Raw genomic sequence first — 23,071 nt, forward strand, 5'->3', positions numbered from 1 at the left:
ATTTTATTTTTAGTTTTATAAAAACGTGACATGTATTACGTTTAAACCAAATTTTATGCAGACAATTTTAATTCTTACTATTTTTCTAAATTTTAAAATTCGCTCAATTATCCTTAAACTTCTAAATTTTTAGATAATTTTTTCAGATATGTTTAAAATATTTTTCTACAATATTATAAAAAAATTTAAAATGAAAAAAAATTAAATATGAACTTTTTAAATCAAATGAATTATAATTTTTTTTGAAACAGTGAGAATTCGTAGATTAATCCATGACCCGTGTTACCATCTGTAAATAAAAAGTAATCAATATAATATTTTTTTGGTTATGTAGTATAGTGGCTAGACTCTTATATTTAAACGTGGAATCCGGAGTTCGAACCCCGACCACTCCAATAATATCTCTGATAATTAAAATTTGAGCTACATTCATGAGACCGATTAATATAATTTTTGCTTAATTCATACATGAAACACTTTCCATCCACGCCTATTCACCTTTAATTTTACATTAAAGGATCTCAAATTTTAGTTTTTCACTCTCTAGAAAGGTAAGCAGTAACATAATACTAGAATAATAGATTTAGCTATTTTCAAACTTAAAGGTTAATTGTGATACTTTGAATATAGTGAGGAGTGAATTAGTTTTGGAACATTAACATAATACTATTAAATATATAATATATAATGCAACCAAAAAAAAAATATATATAATATTATTGATTGACACTTCTTCGTAGCACATACCAACTGTTAATGCAAGTATATATTATTATAGATAGATAGATATGATCTGTATACCATTACATGCACACAAATATGGTCAACATTTTTTTAAACAAATAAAATCAATAATTAGTTCTTAATATTAGTATTTTTTTCTTCTTACTAGAACTTGAACTCAAATTGTTCTACACTTTAACTCTTAATTCAAGAGAATTTCTATTGGCTCCACCTGAGTTTTCTTGCACACCCCATTATCAAAATATTTCTTCCGCTATTTAAACAGCGGACCGCGGACATGTAAAATCCTGAAATGGAGGGATTATACACCATTAAAAGATATATTTCAATAAGATTTTACAGTATCAAAATATATCAATATGGTGAAATTGAGGGATTATAAACAATTAATAGGGAAAAAGAGAAATTACCTTTATTTATTAAAAAAAACAAATACAAATTTGATAAAAAAAAAAACAAATACATAATGAATTATGGATTTTTTTTTACTCAATCCAAGTAGAACCGAGTTAGTGGTTGCTGTAATTATTCAACACTGGATGGATGTAGGAGTAAACAACTAGTTGCGTATTTCCAAAGATATCATTTATGTTGTTATGATTGTCGTAGCAAGTAGTGCTTTTGCTTGCTTCAACTGAATTTGCTTTGCAAGTTGCCACAACGATTGTAAATTTTGTTATAATGCAAGTGTACAATTTAAGTTTGTTGATAAAATGAGAAAGATCAACGTTAACAACACCTTTGTTCACACATCCTTAAACACATCTTATCTCTTCCCAAGATAATTTACCTGTCATTTTTTATAAAAACAAAAGGGCATATTGTCATAGACACATGTTAAGGAGGTAAATGTAAAAATATTTTCTTAAAACTTATGCATTTAACTCTTTAAATGTTAATTTTTTTGTATTATTCAATGCAATAGATACATTAACATGTGTCATAACATTTTTCCTTAAAAAAAAGAGTATCAATCACAAAGAATGGGTTTAAGCAATTTGTTCAAAAGAGTGCGTACAATTAAAATGACCTTTAAATTAGAAATAATAAAACAAAAGAATAATATAATGCAGAATCAGGATCTTGAGTTCCTGTTTGAAACATAACATAATACAGGACATTTAGAAAGAAGTCAATCACGTGTGCCTTTAAAGGCGTACCATATTTGGAAGAGTTTCTGTTCTCTTCAATGGGAGCTGTTTGGATCATGCTTTGTTCTTTTGCTCGAGATGCATCCATCTCAAACTGAATAAATGATATGACCATTCCTCACTACTCTCAATATGACTGATCTTATCAATATGACAATGCATAGATCAGTAGAAGCAAATTTCTGCAGATAATAAATTTCATAAGACTATCAGAGACCAAAGCCAATTAATTCTGACAATGATGGTCACAGCAGCAACAACACAAAATGCATCAGAAATACTGTATTCTCTTTGAGGATTGTATTGAATACTGTATTGTGCATCATGCAATTAGAACACAATGAGTGTCTGACAATACTTCAAGTATCATCTTTTGTTATTTATTCCAAGTCCATACTTTGGTTGGTTCAAGCCTAGGAGGTGGTAGTGAGTGAGTAAAAAGCCACCTAACAATTTTCATGGCTAAGGCAGCCTAAGAAATGTAAATTCAAGACAAGAAAATTGCATGTCTAGTTCCTCATACATTGATTTCTTACATTTAAAGAGTAAAATATCAGGAACTAGACATGTCTAGTTCCTCTCCTCATACATTGTTGTTTATCCAACTGGTAAGAAGATTTTCTCGGGTTAGATATGTATAATGAATAATAATGATATAGCCAGAATTCTATCACTCAGAGAGATACAAAGGATTTTGCTTTGAACTCAAATAAGAAATCAGATTATCTAAATCAAAATTGGCGTAGATGGCAAAGCAATCATGGTGCATCATAAGTTCATAACCAAAATTGATAATGAATTATATTTTATGCAAGAGAATGATTACCATATTACTAGCTTACAAACTCTGCAGAGATCTCATAAATAACGGATGGATTTCAATTAAGATACAACTAGAATATCCAACCCATCAATAAAACACCATATCATTGGAAAATTTAAAATCAATAACCTTCTTCGATACCATATAATTAAGTACATAACTACCAAAATATACCAATCTGAAAATTACATTGTATACGGAAACCAAACTTTAACCTATGCTTCCCAAGAAGCTCCTTTTCTAAATTGTGCCAAAATGTTGGAAGAAAATGCATTATCGTTCATGAAAAGATTCTTCAGTAGGCGACACCTATCCAGCCAAGTAATAACATCCAAATATTCAAAATCACAAGATAGAAGATATAATATTCGAGATTACATGATATAATAAGCATGCTGAAATTTTCAAACTCAAACTCAATGGCTACCACTTAAAGCATCATATCATACAAGAGTAAACCCTCATTTTGGTCTTTTAAGTACCACTCCCTCAGTCCCTCCTACTACATAGTCGCTAAGCTATATAAAAATAATTAGCCTCCAATAATTTATAAGTAGTCAGTACAGTAATGTTTTGTTAAATAAATCCATCATGTTAGAGATAAAATTCAATCCAATCAATCAAATTGATATAGAATTGAAAATGAAAAGAAAAAGCGAGGAAAGTGAAGTACCTGTGTGGGTGGGTACAGGGTAGGTCTAAACAGGAACAGTGAGGATATTAGCAAGAGTACCCAATACAGCAAAAGCGAGAAGAGGACTAATATCAAGAGAATTGAAAACGGGTGGAATAATATTCCTAAATAAACTAAGATAAGGATCACAAAGATCCCTAATTGCTGATAATGGCTGTCTTTCCCAAGGAATATTTGGAAACCAACTCAGCAAAACCCTAACTAACAAAACACCGCTGTAAATATCCAGCCATTTCTTCAATCCAGCAGCAACAACAGTCAACGGAGTGTTCAACGACCCCTGAGTACTTCTTTTCATAATAGAAGCAAAGAACATCGATGAAGATGAAACTCCGATTGATAAAGATAGATCCGGCGGTGGAAGAATGGTTACGAAAGCTTTGATACATAAAGCCGCCACGGCGAGTATAGTAGTGACAGTTCGAGTGGAACCGGACAGAATATCTTCTTCTGGTGGTGCGGTGTGATTGTTTGAACAAGTAATGGTTCGGCGTTTGTGATTGTTTGAAAGAATAAGAAGAGATTTCGTCGGAGGTGCGGTGCGGATGGATAGGTTTTTGTTTTTGTGATTGTTTGGAATTGAACAGGTAATAGTTCTGCGTTTTAATGGGATTAGGTTTGGTGAGAAAAGAAGAACACGCGATGGAGTTGAGACGGTGGTCATACCCATCATTGCACCCAACGACGCCATATTTCTCTTCTTCTTCTGGAACCAAATTTAGGGATTAGGCGTTTTCTCAGCCTAGACTTTTTATATATCGATGGAATAAATAAATAAATAAATAAAAGTTTCGATATCGATGGAATAAGTTAACGGGCTCGGCTTGTGTATAAAAGAAAATAAATGGGCTTTTGGAGCCCAATCACTCCTTCTTCTCTAACCTCGAGATTCAAATTCTACTACCTTAACGCAAGACATGTACGTACGTTTAGAATCAGAAAAGTTGGATTAGGGATGTCAATTTGATCCATAAATAGGAATTGATATAGGAATCGTTCTATTTGCAAATCCGAAAATAGATATTTTTTTCCGTAGAGATGGAGTAGAAAATCCCTCGAGAGATTTGAGGATGGCAACGAGATTTTATCCTCCACACCGCGGAGATTTCGTCAAAAATACTTTATTAAAATAATAATTATAAATGTATATTTAAGTATTTTATATATTATTCTTAATTATATTTTCACACGTGTATAAATTTGTTTATATACGATATTTATTATTGTCACAAGACTCACAATAATATTTTAACTTTTTATATTTGTTTTATAATTAAGCTTTATTATTATTTTTTTACTACTACTTTGATTGAAAATATTTTAAGGTTTATGGACTAAATCTTTGCTAATTAATTTGTTTTTTGCAATAAAAACTTCAAGTCGTTTTATTAATCAATAAAAGTGCAATACAAGGTTGTACCAAAAAAAAAAAAAAAAAAAGTGCAATACAAGGAAGATGGCCACTCAAATATATAACGACTAGACACACAAAAAAAATCCTATAACAAGTGTGTGAACAACCATATTTGTTTGTTGCTTTATGAACTTAACCACAAATGTTCAAATTTAAAGAAAATACATTTTGAGTCTCACAATTAATGAACTAAATTATATAATACCAACAAGTAAGTTGTGAATTGCATATACTATATTATTTGAGTAAGTTTCAAATAATACATTTGTGAAACATCTATGTTCCAACTCCTTCATTTAATCAAAAAGAAAAAAAACCTCTTTCATAGCTTCAAGCAAGACAATCGATTCACCTTCAATTATTGAGCAGTTTTCTTCGAATCCAATAAGTTATAGCTATCACAAATTACCCCATGTTTTTTTGAAACCGACGACAAAAATCAATATATTAATAAATTGAAAAAGTACAAGAAATACTCTAACACACCAACCCGCACTCATTTTGCCTAAACCATTGTGGAATCCCATGTCGATAGTGCATTTGTACCAACCAAAACTTTAACTAACTTAACCTATTCTTGTTAAAATAAAAAAACTAACTTAACCTATTAAATTACCAACATTCTACCATAATAAGGATAAAAAAGTAATATCAATAGTTATGAATCGTTAGTTAGTTAAGTGGTGATTGGTGCTGCACTTTGTAGGGAGGACCACAGTTTAATAACCCGCAACAGCGATCGAAAGGGGGCTGAAACCATTTGATGTCAGAACCGACCCCCGAAGCAGATTAAACTGATGAGAAAAAAAAAGTAATATCAATCGTTAATTGATTTTTTCAATTTATATTTTACATTTTATTCATTTTAGATGATTCGAATTCCTAAAAACAATATTAAAAGGGAGATTACAAAAATTACTATAATTTTAAATCCATTATTTTTTTATTTTCTTTTTTATAAATAAATTAAATCCGTAAAACTGAAAATATCTCAACATTTATATAGTCAAAGAACCATTTAACAGGAGCAAATTCATATCAGTAATTAAAAGAGTTTAATACAAAAAGAAATCGACTTGAAACTACAATAATTAGTCCTATAATAAGTCACCCTAACTAAAGTAGGAGTGACCATATTTATTTGCTGCTTAACAAACTTAAGGTTGAAAACAACTAATAAGTAATAATAATCACTTTTATACCATTGGAGCTAACACTATCGTAAATAAAAACTGATGTAGTCAACACAATTTTTTTATTTTACAATCAAACAACAATAAAGCTAAATAAATAAACAATTAAATATGTAATATATTTTCTAAACTTTATTATCAATCAATTTCTAACAAATCACAGACTAGACCAAATAAAAAATCTAACAAATCAAATCACTAATTTATTTTTTTGGTAATAGGGAGGGCCTAAGCCCCAAAAAGAAAAGATTACATAGAAATTATTCTAGGGGTGGTTATCCCCAACTCATCAGCTAACAATAATTCCTTAATCGGAATAGGACAAGAATCATAAAATATGGTTTCACGATCTAAATGACAACCAATATTCGCCATAGCGTCTGCACACTTGTTTGATTCTCTGTAAGCATGCTCAATTTTAATTTCCCAATCCAAATCCAACATTCGCCGAATGTGTTTCACCAAAGGTAATCCAACCGAGCTACTAAATCTTCCGGTCTTGATCGCCTGAACCACAACAACAGAATCAACATTAAGCTCGACCGCCGTAAAACCCAGCCGCCGCGCATAACTCAATCCTTCAGCCACTCCCCACAACTCAGCAATAATAGCACTACAATTTCCCAATCCTCTAGCAAAACCTCCCAACCATTCTCCTTGGCTTCCCCGAATAATACCTCCACAACCTCCTCTATTATCAAATCACTAATTTAGTGGAGACATTAGGGTAATGTTGAATGAAGACAAAACTAAAAAGGAAACATAAAATAGCCATCACATGCATTCTTTCATTCTGAACCATATTTAGAAACATAAAAATGTACCAAAAAAAAAAAAGAAACATAAAACAAAAAAAGAAAATGCTAAGGACACGGAGATAAATATATATATTTTTTATGACAAAAAAAATAAATATTTTTTTTAAGTTTGTCTATTTAACTTTTTAAATAATTGATAACTATTTAAGATTGATCTCTCTCAACAAATAATTTTTCTCACACGTCGATTTTAGATCAATCCCAGAGTCAAATAGTTTATAGTACAAATATCTATCACTCGTGTCATACTATGTTAGTCTTCTTCGATTTCATATATTAGTATAAGCAAATTCTCAATTTTTATTTGGTTAAGTAGCATAATGGCTAAAAAATTCTTCTCTTGAGGTGAATAAGTAGGAAATTTCGGGTTCAAATTTTGAACCTATACATATAAAATTCAATATCCATACCAACTGAATTATGCTCACGCAGACAAATAAAATTTCAAAATATAAAAGATGAAAATTTGCTGACAATGATTTTATATATCTAGTCCTTATAAATATTCAAGTTCGTATTTTACTGTTTTTGGTAAATTTTTTGGAATAAAAGTTCGAATTCACAGCAACAAGTGGTGTCTTCTATGGGGCTTAGGTTCAAAATGTTCAAGTTCTTTTGGTTAATTTCTATCTCGTTTATCTCTTATATTGATATCTCTTATATTGATATTGATTGATATTTTTTCCATCTCTATTAACGTCTAGTTGTTTCCATCTTTGTTACCATCTTGTATGTATTTTAAAATAGTCTTTTGTACCCAAGAATTCTTAGATGAGCAGGTCATTTCTAACTTAACTAAGGTAATGAGTTCGATTTATGTATAGGGCATCCAACAATGACAAAACTTTGAAGAAAATTTGCTTTCCACATGGAACCCACAAGGCTCGAAGGTATAGTCTCTACAGTTATACGCAGAGGATATCCGATTAAAGAAAAAAACAAAAATAGTCTTTGTTGATGTTAATATCTATATTCAAAAGTTAACATATGATTATGATAATTGTTGGTTTCTAGTACTGAATATTGGTTATGCTTTGTGATTTTTAATTTTTTCGCCTGAGAAAATGTTTTGCTCATCTGTCGCATTAGATAGTTTAAGATTGATTGAATGCCTTAATGCATTGTTAAGGTTAGGAGGCGTTTGGATCTCCCCAATTTTTTCTAATGGAGTTTTCTAATATCTTAGTACAAATGATTTGGATTCTATATTTTTTTTCATGTTATTTCTTATTTTTTTAATCCAATGATTAGTTGTAGTAAATTCAAATCCTGATGTGGGTGATTAGCTTTGGTGTTGTATTTTTTAACCTCTTTTATCCCCTCCCCTCCATTGTTTTTGTTGATTTTTACACCCAGCATCCAACGCAGTGAACCGCTAATCTAATTCGGGGCCAGTTATGACATTAATTGTTCTAATTATTTTTTGATGGCATTTATGAGAATTGAACTATGATCCTTTCTATAAAGTCCAACACCAATCACTACTGAACCAACTTATCCTTCTTGCTTGTGCATGTTGTAAATGTAAAAAGAACAAAAAAATCAATTACTATATAGAAAGTCTTTAATTTGTGAATATAGCTATACCAAAATGAAAGTGTATTTATACTTATTTATAGAAGGAGGTAGTACTAGTATTTAAGAGTGTGTTTAGGTGTAGTGTATGATAGAAGTAGAAGGAAGAGTGGTTACATAAGAAAAGAAAGATAGAATAGAATAAAAAAAAAAGAAGGAAGAGGGGTGTGGCGGGAGATAGCAAAACAGAACACTCTTCTCTGTTTACGGCCATCCGATAAGATAGGAAGCAAAGCAAAACAAAAAGAAAGAAAAGCCCAATTCTCTACAATTTTATTTTATAATCCTATAGTACAGAAAAAAGCAATTACATTAGTTTCATTTCACGAGAAATCTGCGGAATTCCCCAAAATTCATTCAATTACATCATCATCATCATCATCACATTACATTACGTATCTCTTCCGATTTATTTTTTCCTTTCTCATTCATTCATTCATTCATCACTATCGTCACTCTCTCTCTCTCTTTTCCTTTTTTGTTTTCTTCTTCGCCGTTCTTATTTTAATCACACCACCACCACCGCCGCCGCTTATAGCTTTTTTTTTATCATCATCATCATCATCGTCGATTTGCAGCATGAAGGATAAAGATAAAGATAAGGAAAAGGAATCCGAAAAGAAAAAGTATCCTATCGGCGCCGAACATTACATTCTTTACGAAGAGATTGGTCAAGGCGTTAGTGCTTCCGTCTTCCGTGCTCAATGTGTTCCTTTCAACGAGATCATCGCTATCAAGATTCTCGACTTCGAACGTGACAACTGCGATCTGGTTCGTACAATCAATCAATTTATTACTATTTCATTCATTCATACAATAACGAACGATAGATAATCATTCATTCATTAATTAATATTAATTTTTGCTTATTAATCATTATTAATTCTATAATAATAATTAACCAAATAATAACGAATGTATGAATGAATGCAGAATAATATATCTCGTGAAGCACAGACAATGGTTCTAGTGGACCACCCTAACGTGTTGAAATCACACTGTTCATTCGTTAGCGATCACAATCTATGGGTTGTGATGCCATTCATGTCTGGTGGTTCATGTCTTCACATATTGAAAGCTGCACATCCTGATGGATTTGAAGAGGTTGTTATTGCAACTGTACTTAGGGAGGTATTGAAGGGTTTAGAGTATCTTCATCATCACGGTCATATTCATCGTGACGTTAAGGCTGGTAATATTCTTATTGATTCTCGCGGTGCTGTTAAGCTAGGCGATTTCGGTGTTTCTGCTTGTCTTTTTGATTCCGGTGATCGCCAACGCTCTAGAAATACTTTTGTTGGAACACCTTGTTGGATGGCACCTGAGGTCATGGAGCAACTGCATGGTTATAACTTCAAGTTTGTTCTTTCTCTCCTCTTTGTTTAATTTCTTAATTATCATACATATTCATGTAATAAAATGATTTGCCGCCACAATTCTAACGGCTATTTTATCGTTTAACGCCGATATTATTTGATGACAATTTTATGCTAATATTGAGGATTTTTCACCTTTACTATTTGGCCAAAAAAAATTCTGCATTATATCAATGATGGTGACTGCAATGTTATTATAAATGATGGAGAGTGCACAATTATTATTAGTATTATTTTGTCTACAATATTTTGTAATAAATTCATTATAAGGGAAAATTTATGACTAAAATTTTCTCCAACATCAATGATTACCCTGGCTTATTGACATGCTAACATTAATCTGATTCAAAATTGATCTTCCAGAGCTGATATCTGGTCATTTGGCATAACTGCTTTGGAGCTTGCCCATGGCCATGCTCCTTTCTCAAAGTATCCACCCTTGAAGGTGTGTGGCATATCATATTATTTTCCAAAAACTACAAATAATTTATCTCATTTTTTTAGTTTAATTTCATAATACTAATTCAACTTTCCAGGTACTGCTTATGACCTTGCAAAATGCACCCCCAGGCCTTGACTATGAAAGGGACAAGAAGTTCTCCAAGGTCAGCCAGCTGAGCTTGATTTCACCTTTACCTGATTGCTCCTGCAAGAAAATTCAACTCTTCTTTGACTTTTCTTAGCTAATATCTTTATTCTTTCTTTCCAGTCTTTTAAGCAGATGATTGCTTGTTGTTTGGTAAAAGATCCTTCAAAAAGACCCTCAGCAAACAGGCTGTTAAAACATTCCTTCTTTAAGCAAGCTCGCTCCAGTGATTATATTAGCCGAACTCTATTGGAGGGGCTACCTGCTTTGGGTGATCGCATGGAGATTCTAAAGGTTGCTTTGCTTCCACTTTAATTTAATACCACATAGTATTATATAGTATTTATATTTTTCCCCTACCACCCCTGTTATGATACTTTAATATACTATTTATTTATGAGTTAATTTTTCTGTTACAGAGAAAAGAAGAAGATATGCGTGCACAAAAGAAAATGGCTGATGGGCAGATGGAGGAATTATCACAGGTACGAAAATACAATTTCCTAGTCTAACCAACTGCTGTTAGATGCACACAAACAAACATAAGAAACTAGTACTGCATTGCTTCAGACTTCAATTTATATATATATATATATATATTGTTATACCTTTCAAAATCCAGGGTACTGCCAAACTCAGCAGAGTCGGATAATCTCTCTGTTTATGTATGTTTGTTTGTGTGTATACTCTATACTATAAGTACAAACACATTTGGTTAGCTTATCTTATCTTTTTTATGATTCCTTTTTGCATAGTTATTTTTCTCATTGCTAGCAATTTGATGGCATGCTTATAACATTATTGTGTACTGTAGAATGAATACAAACGAGGCATTAGTGGATGGAACTTCAACCTTGAAGATATGAAGGCTCAGGCTTCCTTGGTACACGCCATGTTCAATATTACACTTTGGATCCACTCATCAAGTTAAAAATATCTAATTGTAGTTTTTATTATTGTAGATCAACGATTTTGACGATGCTATATCTGATATTAATCATGTGGGAAGTTCAAGTTCCTTATCCAATCTTGATGCGCCGCAAGATAAGCAACAGCCAAGTTCAAGTCACTGCCGTTCTCAAACTGTTGACATGGTATCATATTTACAAATTCATTTTGTATTATTGGATTATATTTGCAATTTGTGTTACATATATTTATAAATATAGTTGATTCTTCCTTCTTTATTTCCTTTCTCTTATTTTTCTTTGCTAACAAGATAGTAATTTTGTTCTAATGGCTAATTCTTTACAGGAGGAAAATAATGAAACACATAACCAATTGGCTTCTGTTGTGGTAGTTGATTCCACAATAAATGATGCCAAGTATGTCTCTAACACGTGTGTGATGTCAAATTATTGAATTATACTTTTGAAATACTCAAACCCCGACAACTTTTACATCATGTGCTAATGTTTCTAAAGTGGCATGGGATCTTTAATTTGAAAACAAGTAATCGTTACATGTCTTTACAGCTAGAACAAGAACTTTTGTTAAACATCGTGGGTCAATGTTTTTTTTTTTTTTTATCTTGTCATTTCCAGGACTAAAGTTGAAAAATCTGATGATGATTTTAGCATCACCAGCTCAAGCCACGAACCACAAACTTCTTCCTGTCATGATGATCATGTGGACCAACGTTTAGGTGAAAAATCTGATGTTGAAAATGGCGTAAGATCCACGGAGGGCATGGCTATCCCTCCTCATCACAGAAGAGGATGTTCGTCAAGCATATTACCGGAAGTTACTCTTCCACCTATTCGAGCAGATTGGTGAATACTCAAATTATGCATTGGTTTTATTTAATTTTATTTTGAATTAAATAATTTTTTGATCGAATTATTTATTGCAGAAAATCCATTAGTTGTAGTATTAGTTATTGTCATCGGGGCAGTCTAGGCCTTTGGGCTGATGTAGATTTGTTTTTCTTATCCCCTCTTTGACAGGCCTATTGGTTTTGTCACCCCTCTTTAAACATTTTTTTTTAGTTAGTTTAGTCATCAAATATGTCTTATTGTATATTTTGCAAACTTTGGAAACCACTGTAGTTACCATCAAAGAAGTCAATCACGCGTGATCCCGGTGTCGCGGCCATCCTGCTACCCGGTATGCCGCTATCCCAGTTTTGGCGTTGGCCGCTCCGCTCTGCGATCCGGGATTAACTACCATGGTTACGAGCGCGTCCATTTGAATCTAGAAATCATAGCTTCCATAGTATCATAGTCATATAGCTTTGGAACACAAGAAAAGCTTGCTCAACTCCAATTCAAACATGATATTAGTCAATTTGGTCTATAAAATTGTTAACAAATAAACAATTGAAGACATATTTGTAATATTGACACATTCAATGAGTTATAGTAACCACGATTCTTACATTTAAAAGCTAAAATGTGTATACTTCATCTTGTATTTTATTTCACAACCATTTTCGATATTAGGACAAACCATTATTTTTATAAGTTACAATATTTTTTTAAACAAATCAAACACTTCTCTAATCTATTATCAGATTTAATATTTAGCAATATAAATGACAGTGAGAAGCTACAAAATCTTCCCTCAAACGTCTCAAGTGCCAATGCAACTTCAGTTCTACAAGCAGGAGAGGATGTGCTTACTGAACTTCCTTCTAGAGTCTCAAAATCATCAGGTACCTGCTCACATTACTTTGAAGAATGGCATGCCTTGATTTCAATTTCAAGGGAGCAACACAAATTGCGTGCTCTTGAGAAGTCCTCAAGGATCACTATTTACTCCTGCATTTCTAAGTTCTAACTAATCATTTCTGTAGCAGCTAATTCTGATGACACAGATGATAAAGCAAAGGTACCCGTTGTTCAACAGAGAGGACGTTTTAAAGTTACATCTGAGAATGTTGACCCGGAAAAGGTAAGAAATAACTTCTACTGATCATTCTCTTTTCTTGAAGACTGAATAGTAAGATTTCTTTCAGGTGGTTCCTTCTCCTATACTGCAAAAGAGTCACAGCATGCAGGTTGGTTGTTTAGAGGTTTGCATAACTGTCACCTGTTCTTCTTTAGGTGGGGAACCCCCCCCCCCCCCCCCCCCCCCAAAAAAAAATGTCCTACTCTAAACTAAGCTTTTGATGCTTGAGTTGTATCTTCCTCTTGTACATAGATTTTAAAGATATATATTAATTATATCTTAATAATAGTTAGACGCACACAAATTTCTGACTTATTTTTCACTTTTTATGGTTACATCAAAGTTTTTAGCTCTCATTGTTAGAGGTATGAATCATTTAAGTGCACATTTAGTTTGACGGTCAGTTTGATGCCCCACCCTGATTTTGGCAATTATACACTTTGGTAGTTAAACAAAATCACATTGCCACCTGTGATTTCGTCAAACTCAGTGTGATTTCAAACATGCACTAAATCAACTCAACCATATAAATTTGAAATACTGGATTGCCCGTGAAAAACAAAGAGTGTTAAACCTTAACTCACTTATTTAAACTAGCCAAATTTTAAGATTGAGCCTAAGTTGCTTGACAAAATGTAGTTTGAGGTTGACTCATTTATCATTTATGTTTTGATTATATTTTCTCTTTATCAATATTCTCTCACCCAATGGTTTTCTGAAATGATTTAGTATGTCAAGCCAAAGAAGAATTTGACTTGATTAAGAAAATTGAGCTTGTTTTTTTAGTTAAATAAATGAATTCGATCAAACATTTATTGACACCAACTCATAATACATGAATAGATCAATCCATTTTAATCTTATTCACTTATGACATTACTATACGAGTGTCAATGATGTTAAGGAATGAAAAGTAGAACATTTGATGCATTGGTAACTAAAAAAACTGCACTTTTCAATAAATATTTTGAGTTTCAATTCTTCAATCAGTGCTCGCGGGCTTGTTAGTGGGTGTTTGCCTTATGATTATTGTAGTTGTTGTACTTGGGCATTAATAATGGTGTTTGATTTGCAACTTGAAAGTGTTACCATCTTTTCCAAAAAAGTAATGGAATTTTTTTTATAGGCTTAGTATTATGTTTTATCAGGTTATATTAAAATATATATATATATATATATATATATATATATATATATATATATATTATTATTATTATTTATCGTTTTTATGAAGCATGAAGTCTTTTAGAAACTAGTAATACTAGTAGACATTAGTGTAGAACGTTACAGCTATAGGTAGATAATGAAGTTAGACATAAATCATATAGCCGGCCGGAAGGTATAATTCCTAATTCACTGAAACAATTTATTGGCTGTAGGTTATAAGCCAGCATAATGCTACTCCTGTACATTCACCTTTACCGTTATTATCAACTATATCTGATTCTACGCCATCAAATATTTCTGGCTGTTCTCTGTTCCCCGTGTTGCACTCTGTGCTGCAGACAAATATTCTTCAGAGGGTATGCTCAAGTCTTATATAGTTCAATTCTATTTCCTCCAGCTAATATCCAAGAGTAACTGTTTTTTGTTCATGACATTTTAACAGGATACCATTCTAACTTTAATGAAGCTAATTACTGCGGGTGAATCTGCCGGTACGACCTCAATCTGTTGATTTATTTGAACCTTTTCCATTAATTCCTCTTATATTTCAAACTTTTAAATTATTTCTCAACCATGCAGCTGATAGCACAAATACCCCAGCACAGATAGCAGCAACGGAGAAATCATTGGTATGTATTTAAAGGGATCAACTTTTATAATTTTGACTCGTTTTAATTTATTTGAGCATGACCTATGTCTCTTTGAGAATCATGTTCTATTGGCCGAAGTGTCAAAATGTGTTGGATGATAAAAATGATCCGTGAGTTGTAGGTTTTGAAATTTAGAATTTATATGATATGATGTACTTCTCAAAAGTGAATTCTTAAGGTTAGCTTAGTTACATTTTCAACTAATGATCAATTTATAGAGTAGAGTTCAGATCCTCTCCAATTTGTTGAGTCCTGCAAGTAGGAAAAAATTTCAGTCAAAACCTAGGTAATAATTAAGATGAGGTTTTTTTAAAATAGCAAAAGATTATGATATAAAAGTACAAGGGTAACTCAAATCCATATACAAGCAAGCAACATAATAGAAACAAAACAATTCACCCCACAAAACTACTGAGAACCAAAGAACAAAATGCCAAAGTAATGTCAAACCCTTCCTTGGCCGTTGAAAAAAAAGAAAAAGTCAAACCCTTCCTACATTTACCTACTAAAGAGATGTAGCTCTGGCTCCTGATTTCCCACACACAATGCATAGGTATTGTCACTTACGACTCAAATAACCCTTCTCCTAAGCAAATTAAGCCTGATTGGTAGCCTGCCAAGAAGTTGCCGGGAGAAAGAAACTACCTTTGAGGGGGGCAAACTTCACGTTGTTGGCCCAATACTGTGTTTGTGTGTATGCTGGAGGTAAATTCAATATAAGATGCATGGAAGACAGGGTACTTAGGTCCAAATTCTCATCTCTCTGAATACTAGTAGTGATCGATAATTGCTACATGTTGGCAGAATAGTTGTGTATTGCCAAACTTGTTCCCATGATCACAGATACGATACCTTAAGTGTAGTGATAAAGACTTGAGTTTTATTGGATGCTAAGTCCACCTTGAGTAGTATGAAATTTTCAGTGAACTAATTAAATGGTTTGGTTTGTTACTTTGACAACCAATTTTTAAGGGAAGTTTATCAATTATAAATGGAAGCTTATGGCATTTTTCTTTCTCTCTTTTTGTTTTATTAAAATAATTCTATTGTTACTTGAATGCCTTTACATCCGCTTAATTTAAAGCAAATATCGGCTATACATGACTGCAGCTTGAATCAGCTCACGAGAGGGAAAAGGAGTTACTTCATGAGATAACTGATCTGCAATGGAGGTATTGTATTATAAAAGTTAGTTGGATTATATGCTAAAACATTGGTGCCTTATTCTCCTTAATCTTGTTTTGTATCATCTAGGCTCATATGCACCCAGGAAGAGCTTCAAAAATTGAAAACAGATAATGCTCAGGTACTAATAACACATTCTTAGATCCTATTATGAATAATGGATCCTACACATTCTAACTTGTTCTAACATGTAAACTCATAGGTGTGATTGGATTGTCAGAAATGGATATCAGAAGTGATTCCGTTGTTTAAGTGTGGATGATTGGATTTTCCTTAAATCTAAGTTCTTCGTGGGCACTTTTAAGGTGCAAGGAGAAAGTTGAATTGTGACCAATTGAACATCATTGACTAGATATTTGACTAGATGTTGAATACTTTGTTACTTTTAGGTTATTTTAGTTGATAAGAAATTTATCATAGCTCCTTGTTTCTTTGGCAGCATAATAGCTCATTCTTAGTGCAGATTCGTTGTTCATAATTATTTTTTGTAAATGATTTTAGTGTTATTTCTTTTCTTGGTTGTAAATTACCGTGCACTTTCATACATGAAATTTTCTTAACGTACAATTTTCGTCTTTAGAATTCATTCAATACCACCACTAGATGCTATGTTCTTGTAGGGTTAAAATGCTATTAGAATTTTGTTAATATTCTTGCTATTCATGGAGTGAAACATGAAGTTGATAATCATAATCATATTTTTTAATCATGTGTGTCTGTACCGTATTCCTTTCTAAACTCTTCTCTCTCACTGTTGCAATTGCAATAATAAAAAAAATCCAATCTACATGCGACCACCACGTCCCACCACATCCCATGATTTTCCTCCGCCTGCTCACTCCTGCTTCTGATGATGTCTTTCGTTGCCGCCGCTTGCTACTTGCAATTTTGTAGATTTACTACTTGCAATTTTTATTCATCATTATGTTTGTTTTGATTAAGTTTTTGTTTGAGTTGTCACGTTCTCATTCTTGCGATCTAACCAACTCATCTTTCCATTAGTCATTATTTTGTCTACCAAGCTTTCACATGGATGTTTGCGCGTTAACATCGTTAAATGAGTTTGTGTGACATTTATGTGACACTTTCCGTTTATTCAGTCAACTTAAATTTCACAATAAGGATCAATGTTAAAAATGACAAAAATATGAGGACTAAAAATATAATAAAAAAATGTAGAAACTATTTTGAAAAGTCTGCCAAAATATAGAGATTAAATATTTTTTTTTTCCTTTTTCGAAGTGGTACTTTGGTAGTTAGAATCTCATTTTTGTATGGTGACACCTTACTTATAGTCGTAGTACGAGTATAAAATCTTGGTACGGATATTTTTTCAAATTTCGAAATGAGGATAAGTAGTAAGTACTACCTACCGACACCATACCCATTGTCATCTTGATCTAGTATGGGGAATAATTTTATTTTTTTTTACCTTCACCACTAGTTTAATCTGGTTCGAGGGTAAATCCTGATATCAAGTGGTTTTAGGCCTCTCCCGATCGTAGTTTATAAGAAGATAAATTGGATTTTCCATATTGCAATAAAAACTTAATTAATAATTTAATACAGTAATAAAACAAAGTTAATCTATATTTGGTTAAGAAAAATTCATTTTTAATTGAGATAAAGAAATATTTTAACTCCTTTTTCTTTATAATTTTTAAAATACATATTCAAACACTTTGAGGCTTCAAATATAGGCACAATTTTGTTTGAAATGTTCTTTTTGATATTTTTAGGCACGTATATGTGAAAAAAGAAGCGTCTGTGAACTTTTTGGCCGACCACAGGAAGGATGCTGAACTCTAAGACAACATATATGAGATATCATGATGTATGCGAGGGTAGGTGGAAAGCATGCATTCGTGACTGGAGTTTCACCACTTGTTGGATTGAAGACAACTTTTATTGTGAACAGACAACCCTCTAAGTTGTTTCAAGTAAAGTGGCCAAACATGCGAAAATATATTCTTACAATCAACATGCTTTCATACTATTTGCATTTGACACTTTTGCCTTCCTAGCAGCAGAGACGGTGAGTCTTTTGCAAAGAGTTCAAAAGGTTATGAATAACAATATTGCGTCCCCTAGAGCTATGAATGTTGTTTTTATAAGAGAATTAATTTTGCCAATAAAAAAGGATTAGCGACATAACTTGTTGAACGTTTCCCTTTCTTTCATATGTAATTATCCTATATTTTTTATTATTGAACATATATATATTTTGTAAAAAATAATGTCTTACACCCCCGGTCATTTTTATAAGAAACTTTGACCAATTTTCAAATGTTTTAAATTTTTGATTTCACTTATGCCCTTATTTATTATCAGAGAGGATATTAAAAACAAGTAAATTAACTGAATTAAAAGTAATTAAATAAGAATATATATATGGAATATGTTTAAATTTATAAGAGTATTAAATGAAGGTAACTACTTACGATATGTTTTCTTGGTCTGTGTAATTTTTTCAAAGTGTTTCTTATAAAAAGAATCGGATGAAGTATCTAATACTATTTATTTTATGAGTAAAAATTATAATAGAAAACACAAATTTAAATGAGTCTTAAATTATCAAATTTAATATTTATTACTATAATATTTAATAGAAAACACAATATACCATATTATATTGAAATCAATGAAATGATATAAACTAAAAAAAATAGAAAACACTAAAATTTATTTATTTCTCTCTCTCATATACAGACACAACGAGATATATATATATATAGCTGAGAAAAGTTGATTGATCGGAAGAAGGACATTACATTTCCATTGATTTGGAGAGAAAATAGAAAAATGTCACGGGAAACGGTGTACGTCAAACAGTGTAAAGGCGTTAATGGGTTAGAGAAGATCATTCTTAAAGAAAATCGTGGCTTCTCTGCTGAGGTATCTATCAATTTCCAGTTTCAATTTTAAATTAATACCCAAAATTCTCTTCTTCTTCTTCTTTTTTATTTATTTATTTATTTATTTACAGATCTTTAATGGTATCACATTTTCACAATTCACGTTCCACAATTGATCTATTTTTCATTCATGATGCATCAATGTATCATATCAATTGCATTTATCCTTGTTCAAATTTCGCATATATATATATATATATAATCGTCGTCATCATCATCATCATATATATTAACAAACCTAATTATATATAAGAATTATTTTCATTTGCAGGTGTATTTATACGGAGGGCAAGTTACATCCTGGAAAAATGAACTTGGAGAAGAATTGCTATTTGTTAGTAGTAAGGTAACCAAACTATGTTATCCTATTCCAACATAAAAATATGTTTTTGTTTCAAAATGTGCCAAATTATTCTTGTTCAAATGGGTATATGCAATTTCTCATAGTAGATGTAGAGATGGACAAAAAGATAATGCATGAAATAAATAGACTTGGGAGACAAAAAGAGAGGATGCAAAACTATTTTCATTAACAGGTTTGATATAGATAAGACATAGTAGAATGCTATTAAGAATTTAATTTTACAAGTCATTAATGGAAAAGCCATAGTAGAATGCTATCAATGACATGAAATAAATTATTTTGTTTTAATATTTTTTTGTGTTAGTGGATTCAACTTGTGACTAAAATTTGCATATGTAGCTATTTCCTTTTGTTTGATGTCATTGAAGTTCATTCATTACTGGAATCATTGCAGGCTAATTTTAATCCTCCGAGATCTATACGCGGAGGCATTCCAATATGTTTTCCTCAAGTATGTGTATTTTATGAAGCTTCTATGTTTTCATTCGTTGTTTGTTTCTTTAAGTACTGTATATCCATATGCAGTTCTCAAACCTTGGTTCTCTTGAACATCATGGATTTGCAAGGAACAAGTTGTGGACCTTAGATCCTAATCCTCCTCCATTTCCAACAAGTAGCAAGAGTAGAGCTTTCATTGATTTGCTTCTTAAAAACTCCGAAGATGATTCAAAGAATTGGCCTCATAGGTGTGTGTATCGATATATAGTTGAACATGTTGGGTTTCAAAACACACACACACACACACACGATTGGACACAGTAGGCACAAGTTGAGTCTATCAATCTATGAAACCTTATCAATGAGTTTATGCACAGAGAAGCTAAATGCACACACTATGAACACTTATGAAAAAAATAAAAAGAAAATGATGAATTGAAGAAGATTAATATAGGGAAGAGTCACAACACATGTTATTCAAATTTGATCAATGATACAAGGTATATATAGCTATATCACTAACTAGCTTCCCTAATTTTTCTCAACTCCTTAACAAACTCTTCTAACTGAATTTGTGACTTATAACAAACTCCTAAAACTTTAACAAAACTGTTACTTGTGTTACAAGCAACTGACACAGACAACAATGAATTACAGAACATAAATAAATTACCTATGTAATTGTCAAAAAAATGAACTTAATATTCTCCTTTTTCTGTTGCATTTATATGTATTATATTTTGTAGTGATAATTTGGATTAAAAGAAAATTTTATTATTATTGCTTGTAGATATGAGTTTCGCCTAAGGATAGCTTTGGGACCTACAGGAGATTTGATGTTGACATCCCGTATTCGAAATACAAATACAGATGGAAAATCGTTTACCTTCACATTTGCCTATCATACATACCTCTATGTTACCGATATCAGGTTTTGTTGTGACATGTTCATTTTTTTCATACATAAATATCAATATCTTTCTGCCTTATATCAATGGTGAAAATCAATCAAGTGACAAATGAAACTGCTCTTGCCTTGTTTTCTCTTTAAATAATTTTTCTCATTTATTATTAAAGTACATATTGTCTAATTTTACCGGTAAAACGTGGAAAATATATGATTGGTCAATGACTATTTTTTAAATAGTTCAAATTTTGATATTGATGAATATATTAATCATCATTTAATTGTACTATATCACTTACTTTTTTTAATCTTCTAATATATTTGTGACTGGTACTGGTTGCAAGTGCAAACTAACTTTCACTTTGCTTATGTTCAGTGAAGTTCGAATAGAGGGACTAGAGACATTAGATTATCTAGACAACTTGAAGAATAGGGAACGATATACAGAACAAGGAGATGCTATAACATTTGAATCTGAAGTGAGTAGTATATGTCATCAATGGCGTAGTTTCTTCTTATGTTGTTAAATTTGATTAGTTCAACTTTGTAACTCTTTCAATATTTGTTTGTTTAGGTGGACAAAGTGTATGTAAGCACTCCCACAAAAATCGCTATCATAGACCATGAAAGGAAGAGAACTTTTGAAATACGAAAAGATGGACTTCCTGATGCTGGTTAGTTTGTTTATCAATACTTATGTGCGTGCACGAGGATTATGATAAAATGTGATATATTATGTATCTCGGAATTGGTTTTTATGTTATTTTTTTATTGAAATAATGAATATAGTGGTATGGAACCCATGGGACAAGAAAGCAAAGACCATAACTGATATGGGGGATCATGAGTACAAACATATGTTGTGTGTTCAGCCTGCTTGTGTAGAAAAAGCAATTACTCTCAAACCTGGTGAAGAATGGAAAGGAAGACAAGAAATATCTGCAGTTCCTTCAAGTTACTGTAGTGGTCAACTAGATCCACGAAAAGTACTTCTCCATTTTTAGGAGATGAAGTGTGTGTGTTCAGTTGCTTGAGCTAGAGAGATGAAGTGGATTATTGTAGATTTTGCACAACTTTTGCAATGGCTTATAATTTGAGATTTGCAGAACTTTTCCATTTAGAATATAGAACACTGCACCTTTAGATACATATATCATATTTCATTTTAAAATATAGCAAATGATAATGAGTGTCTTAAGGACATTGTTTAACTTGTCTAATAATGCAAGTTCTTCTAAGTTGTGTTATTCATACATTGGAAATAAATATATTAACTTTTTGATGAATAATAACTTTATTTATGATACTTGCACTATGTTTTTTATGCACTCAGTATCAAAAACATTTAAGTATGAAGAAAGCTAACATGTGTCCTAAGGGTGCATGTTAAGGAACTTAATATAGAAATAATGGCCTTAAAAGTATTATCTGTCTATAACCCCTCTCGTAATAGGATTTTCTACTCTTTTTTTCCTACCAAGTTCTCGAATCTTGACCTTGACCTTTCTTCCTCCCTTATTTCATTGTAAAAGTCTTTCTTAGAATTTATCTGAACCTTAATATCACATGAGATCAACAGATATTTCTTGATTAAGTTTGAGTTCATATTTCATATATTCTTTCACTTTCATCAAAGTTATTCTAAATATTTCATTAAGTTTGAGTTCATACTTTTTTTTTCCTTTCTTTTCATTAGAACCATAGTATTATTACAATACTTTAATTTTTTGTGCAAACTGATTTCTATATGTTTTCTCCATCAAAGATAATCATATTGCTCTAATGAAGATAATCTTGTTTGATATGCGAAAATAAAAGCATGATTTCCTTCTATTTTTCATAAAACATTCTTTAGGGTGAAAAAGGAAAATTGTCAAAGTGGAAGTAAAGGCCCAATGGGCATGGGAGTCAGGGAAGTAGATAGACCCAGGCCCATTTAACCAATAGAGAATCAAAATGATTGCAGCCACATGATGGTGTGGTTGGTGATGAAAAGGATTTAGGTCTCATGGTTCTTTTTCCCTCTTTGAATTTTACGTTTTTGCCTTTCAATAAAAATTTTGGTTGTTACGAATCCAATTTTTTTTGCCTTAAAAAAAAAATTGATTTCTGTTAACCGAATTTTCCCTGAATTTGAACTAGAAAAAACTTCGATTTCTGCGAACCGAAGTTTTTAGCAAGG

The 23,071-nt window shown here is 31.8% G+C and overlaps 3 protein-coding genes across 8 annotated transcripts; 2 read left to right on the plus strand and 1 right to left on the minus strand.

Moving 5' to 3' along the window:
* Positions 1–2,805: 2,805 nt before the first annotated feature.
* Positions 2,806–4,171, minus strand: LOC123924314 (ylmG homolog protein 1-2, chloroplastic-like). Its single transcript, XM_045977164.1, has 2 exons — positions 3,392–4,171; positions 2,806–3,027 (listed from the first exon to the last, which is right to left on the minus strand). Exon 1 carries the CDS (start codon positions 4,101–4,103, stop codon positions 3,417–3,419), a length of 687 nt encoding a protein of 228 aa, XP_045833120.1. The 5' UTR covers positions 4,104–4,171; the 3' UTR covers positions 2,806–3,027; positions 3,392–3,416.
* A 4,249-nt stretch (positions 4,172–8,420) lies between these two features.
* Positions 8,421–16,832, plus strand: LOC123921825 (serine/threonine-protein kinase BLUS1). Of its 6 annotated transcripts, none has more exons than XM_045974510.1 (19): positions 8,421–9,183; positions 9,346–9,770; positions 10,152–10,233; positions 10,325–10,393; positions 10,498–10,668; positions 10,794–10,859; positions 11,189–11,257; positions 11,337–11,468; positions 11,629–11,699; positions 11,919–12,146; positions 12,915–13,027; positions 13,172–13,266; positions 13,331–13,372; positions 14,643–14,786; positions 14,873–14,921; positions 15,010–15,059; positions 16,191–16,252; positions 16,335–16,386; positions 16,468–16,832. In XM_045974510.1, the coding sequence occupies exons 1-19, from the start codon at positions 8,992–8,994 to the stop codon at positions 16,471–16,473; spliced, it is 2,118 nt and encodes a 705-aa protein (XP_045830466.1). In that variant the 5' UTR covers positions 8,421–8,991; the 3' UTR covers positions 16,474–16,832. The 6 variants fall into 6 exon arrangements, with proteins under 6 accessions (XP_045830466.1, XP_045830465.1, XP_045830468.1 ...); XM_045974509.1 differs by having other exon boundaries at positions 8,474–9,183; positions 13,169–13,266; XM_045974508.1 differs by having other exon boundaries at positions 8,554–9,183; positions 13,331–13,387.
* A 2,178-nt stretch (positions 16,833–19,010) lies between these two features.
* On the plus strand, positions 19,011–22,195 carry LOC123923233 (putative glucose-6-phosphate 1-epimerase). The gene is made up of 8 exons (XM_045975917.1): positions 19,011–19,160; positions 19,452–19,526; positions 19,939–19,995; positions 20,070–20,230; positions 20,773–20,913; positions 21,266–21,368; positions 21,464–21,563; positions 21,679–22,195. The coding sequence occupies exons 1-8, from the start codon at positions 19,068–19,070 to the stop codon at positions 21,891–21,893; spliced, it is 945 nt and encodes a 314-aa protein (XP_045831873.1). The 5' UTR covers positions 19,011–19,067; the 3' UTR covers positions 21,894–22,195.
* The last annotated feature ends 876 nt before the right edge of the window (positions 22,196–23,071 follow it).

The sequence above is a fragment of the Trifolium pratense genome, linkage group LG4 (genome assembly GCF_020283565.1).
Source record: "Trifolium pratense cultivar HEN17-A07 linkage group LG4, ARS_RC_1.1, whole genome shotgun sequence".
Classification (NCBI taxonomy): Eukaryota; Viridiplantae; Streptophyta; class Magnoliopsida; order Fabales; family Fabaceae; genus Trifolium; species Trifolium pratense.

Bases quoted from the DNA above. Each gene is read 5' to 3' on its own strand.
- LOC123924314 (XM_045977164.1), bottom strand. From the start codon at position 4,103: ATGGCGTCGTTGGGTGCAATGATGGGTATGACCACCGTCTCAACTCCA.
- LOC123921825 (XM_045974507.1), top strand. From the start codon at position 8,992: ATGAAGGATAAAGATAAAGATAAGGAAAAGGAATCCGAAAAGAAAAAG. The intron at 10,234-10,324 runs GTGTGTGGCATA...TCAACTTTCCAG, and splicing joins CAAAGTATCCACCCTTGAAG to GTACTGCTTATGACCTTGCA. The intron at 13,388-14,642 runs GTTTGCATAACT...TATTGGCTGTAG, and splicing joins TGCAGGTTGGTTGTTTAGAG to GTTATAAGCCAGCATAATGC.
- LOC123923233 (XM_045975917.1), top strand. From the start codon at position 19,068: ATGTCACGGGAAACGGTGTACGTCAAACAGTGTAAAGGCGTTAATGGG. The intron at 19,527-19,938 runs GTAACCAAACTA...GAATCATTGCAG, and splicing joins TGCTATTTGTTAGTAGTAAG to GCTAATTTTAATCCTCCGAG. The intron at 20,231-20,772 runs GTGTGTGTATCG...TATTGCTTGTAG, and splicing joins TCAAAGAATTGGCCTCATAG to ATATGAGTTTCGCCTAAGGA.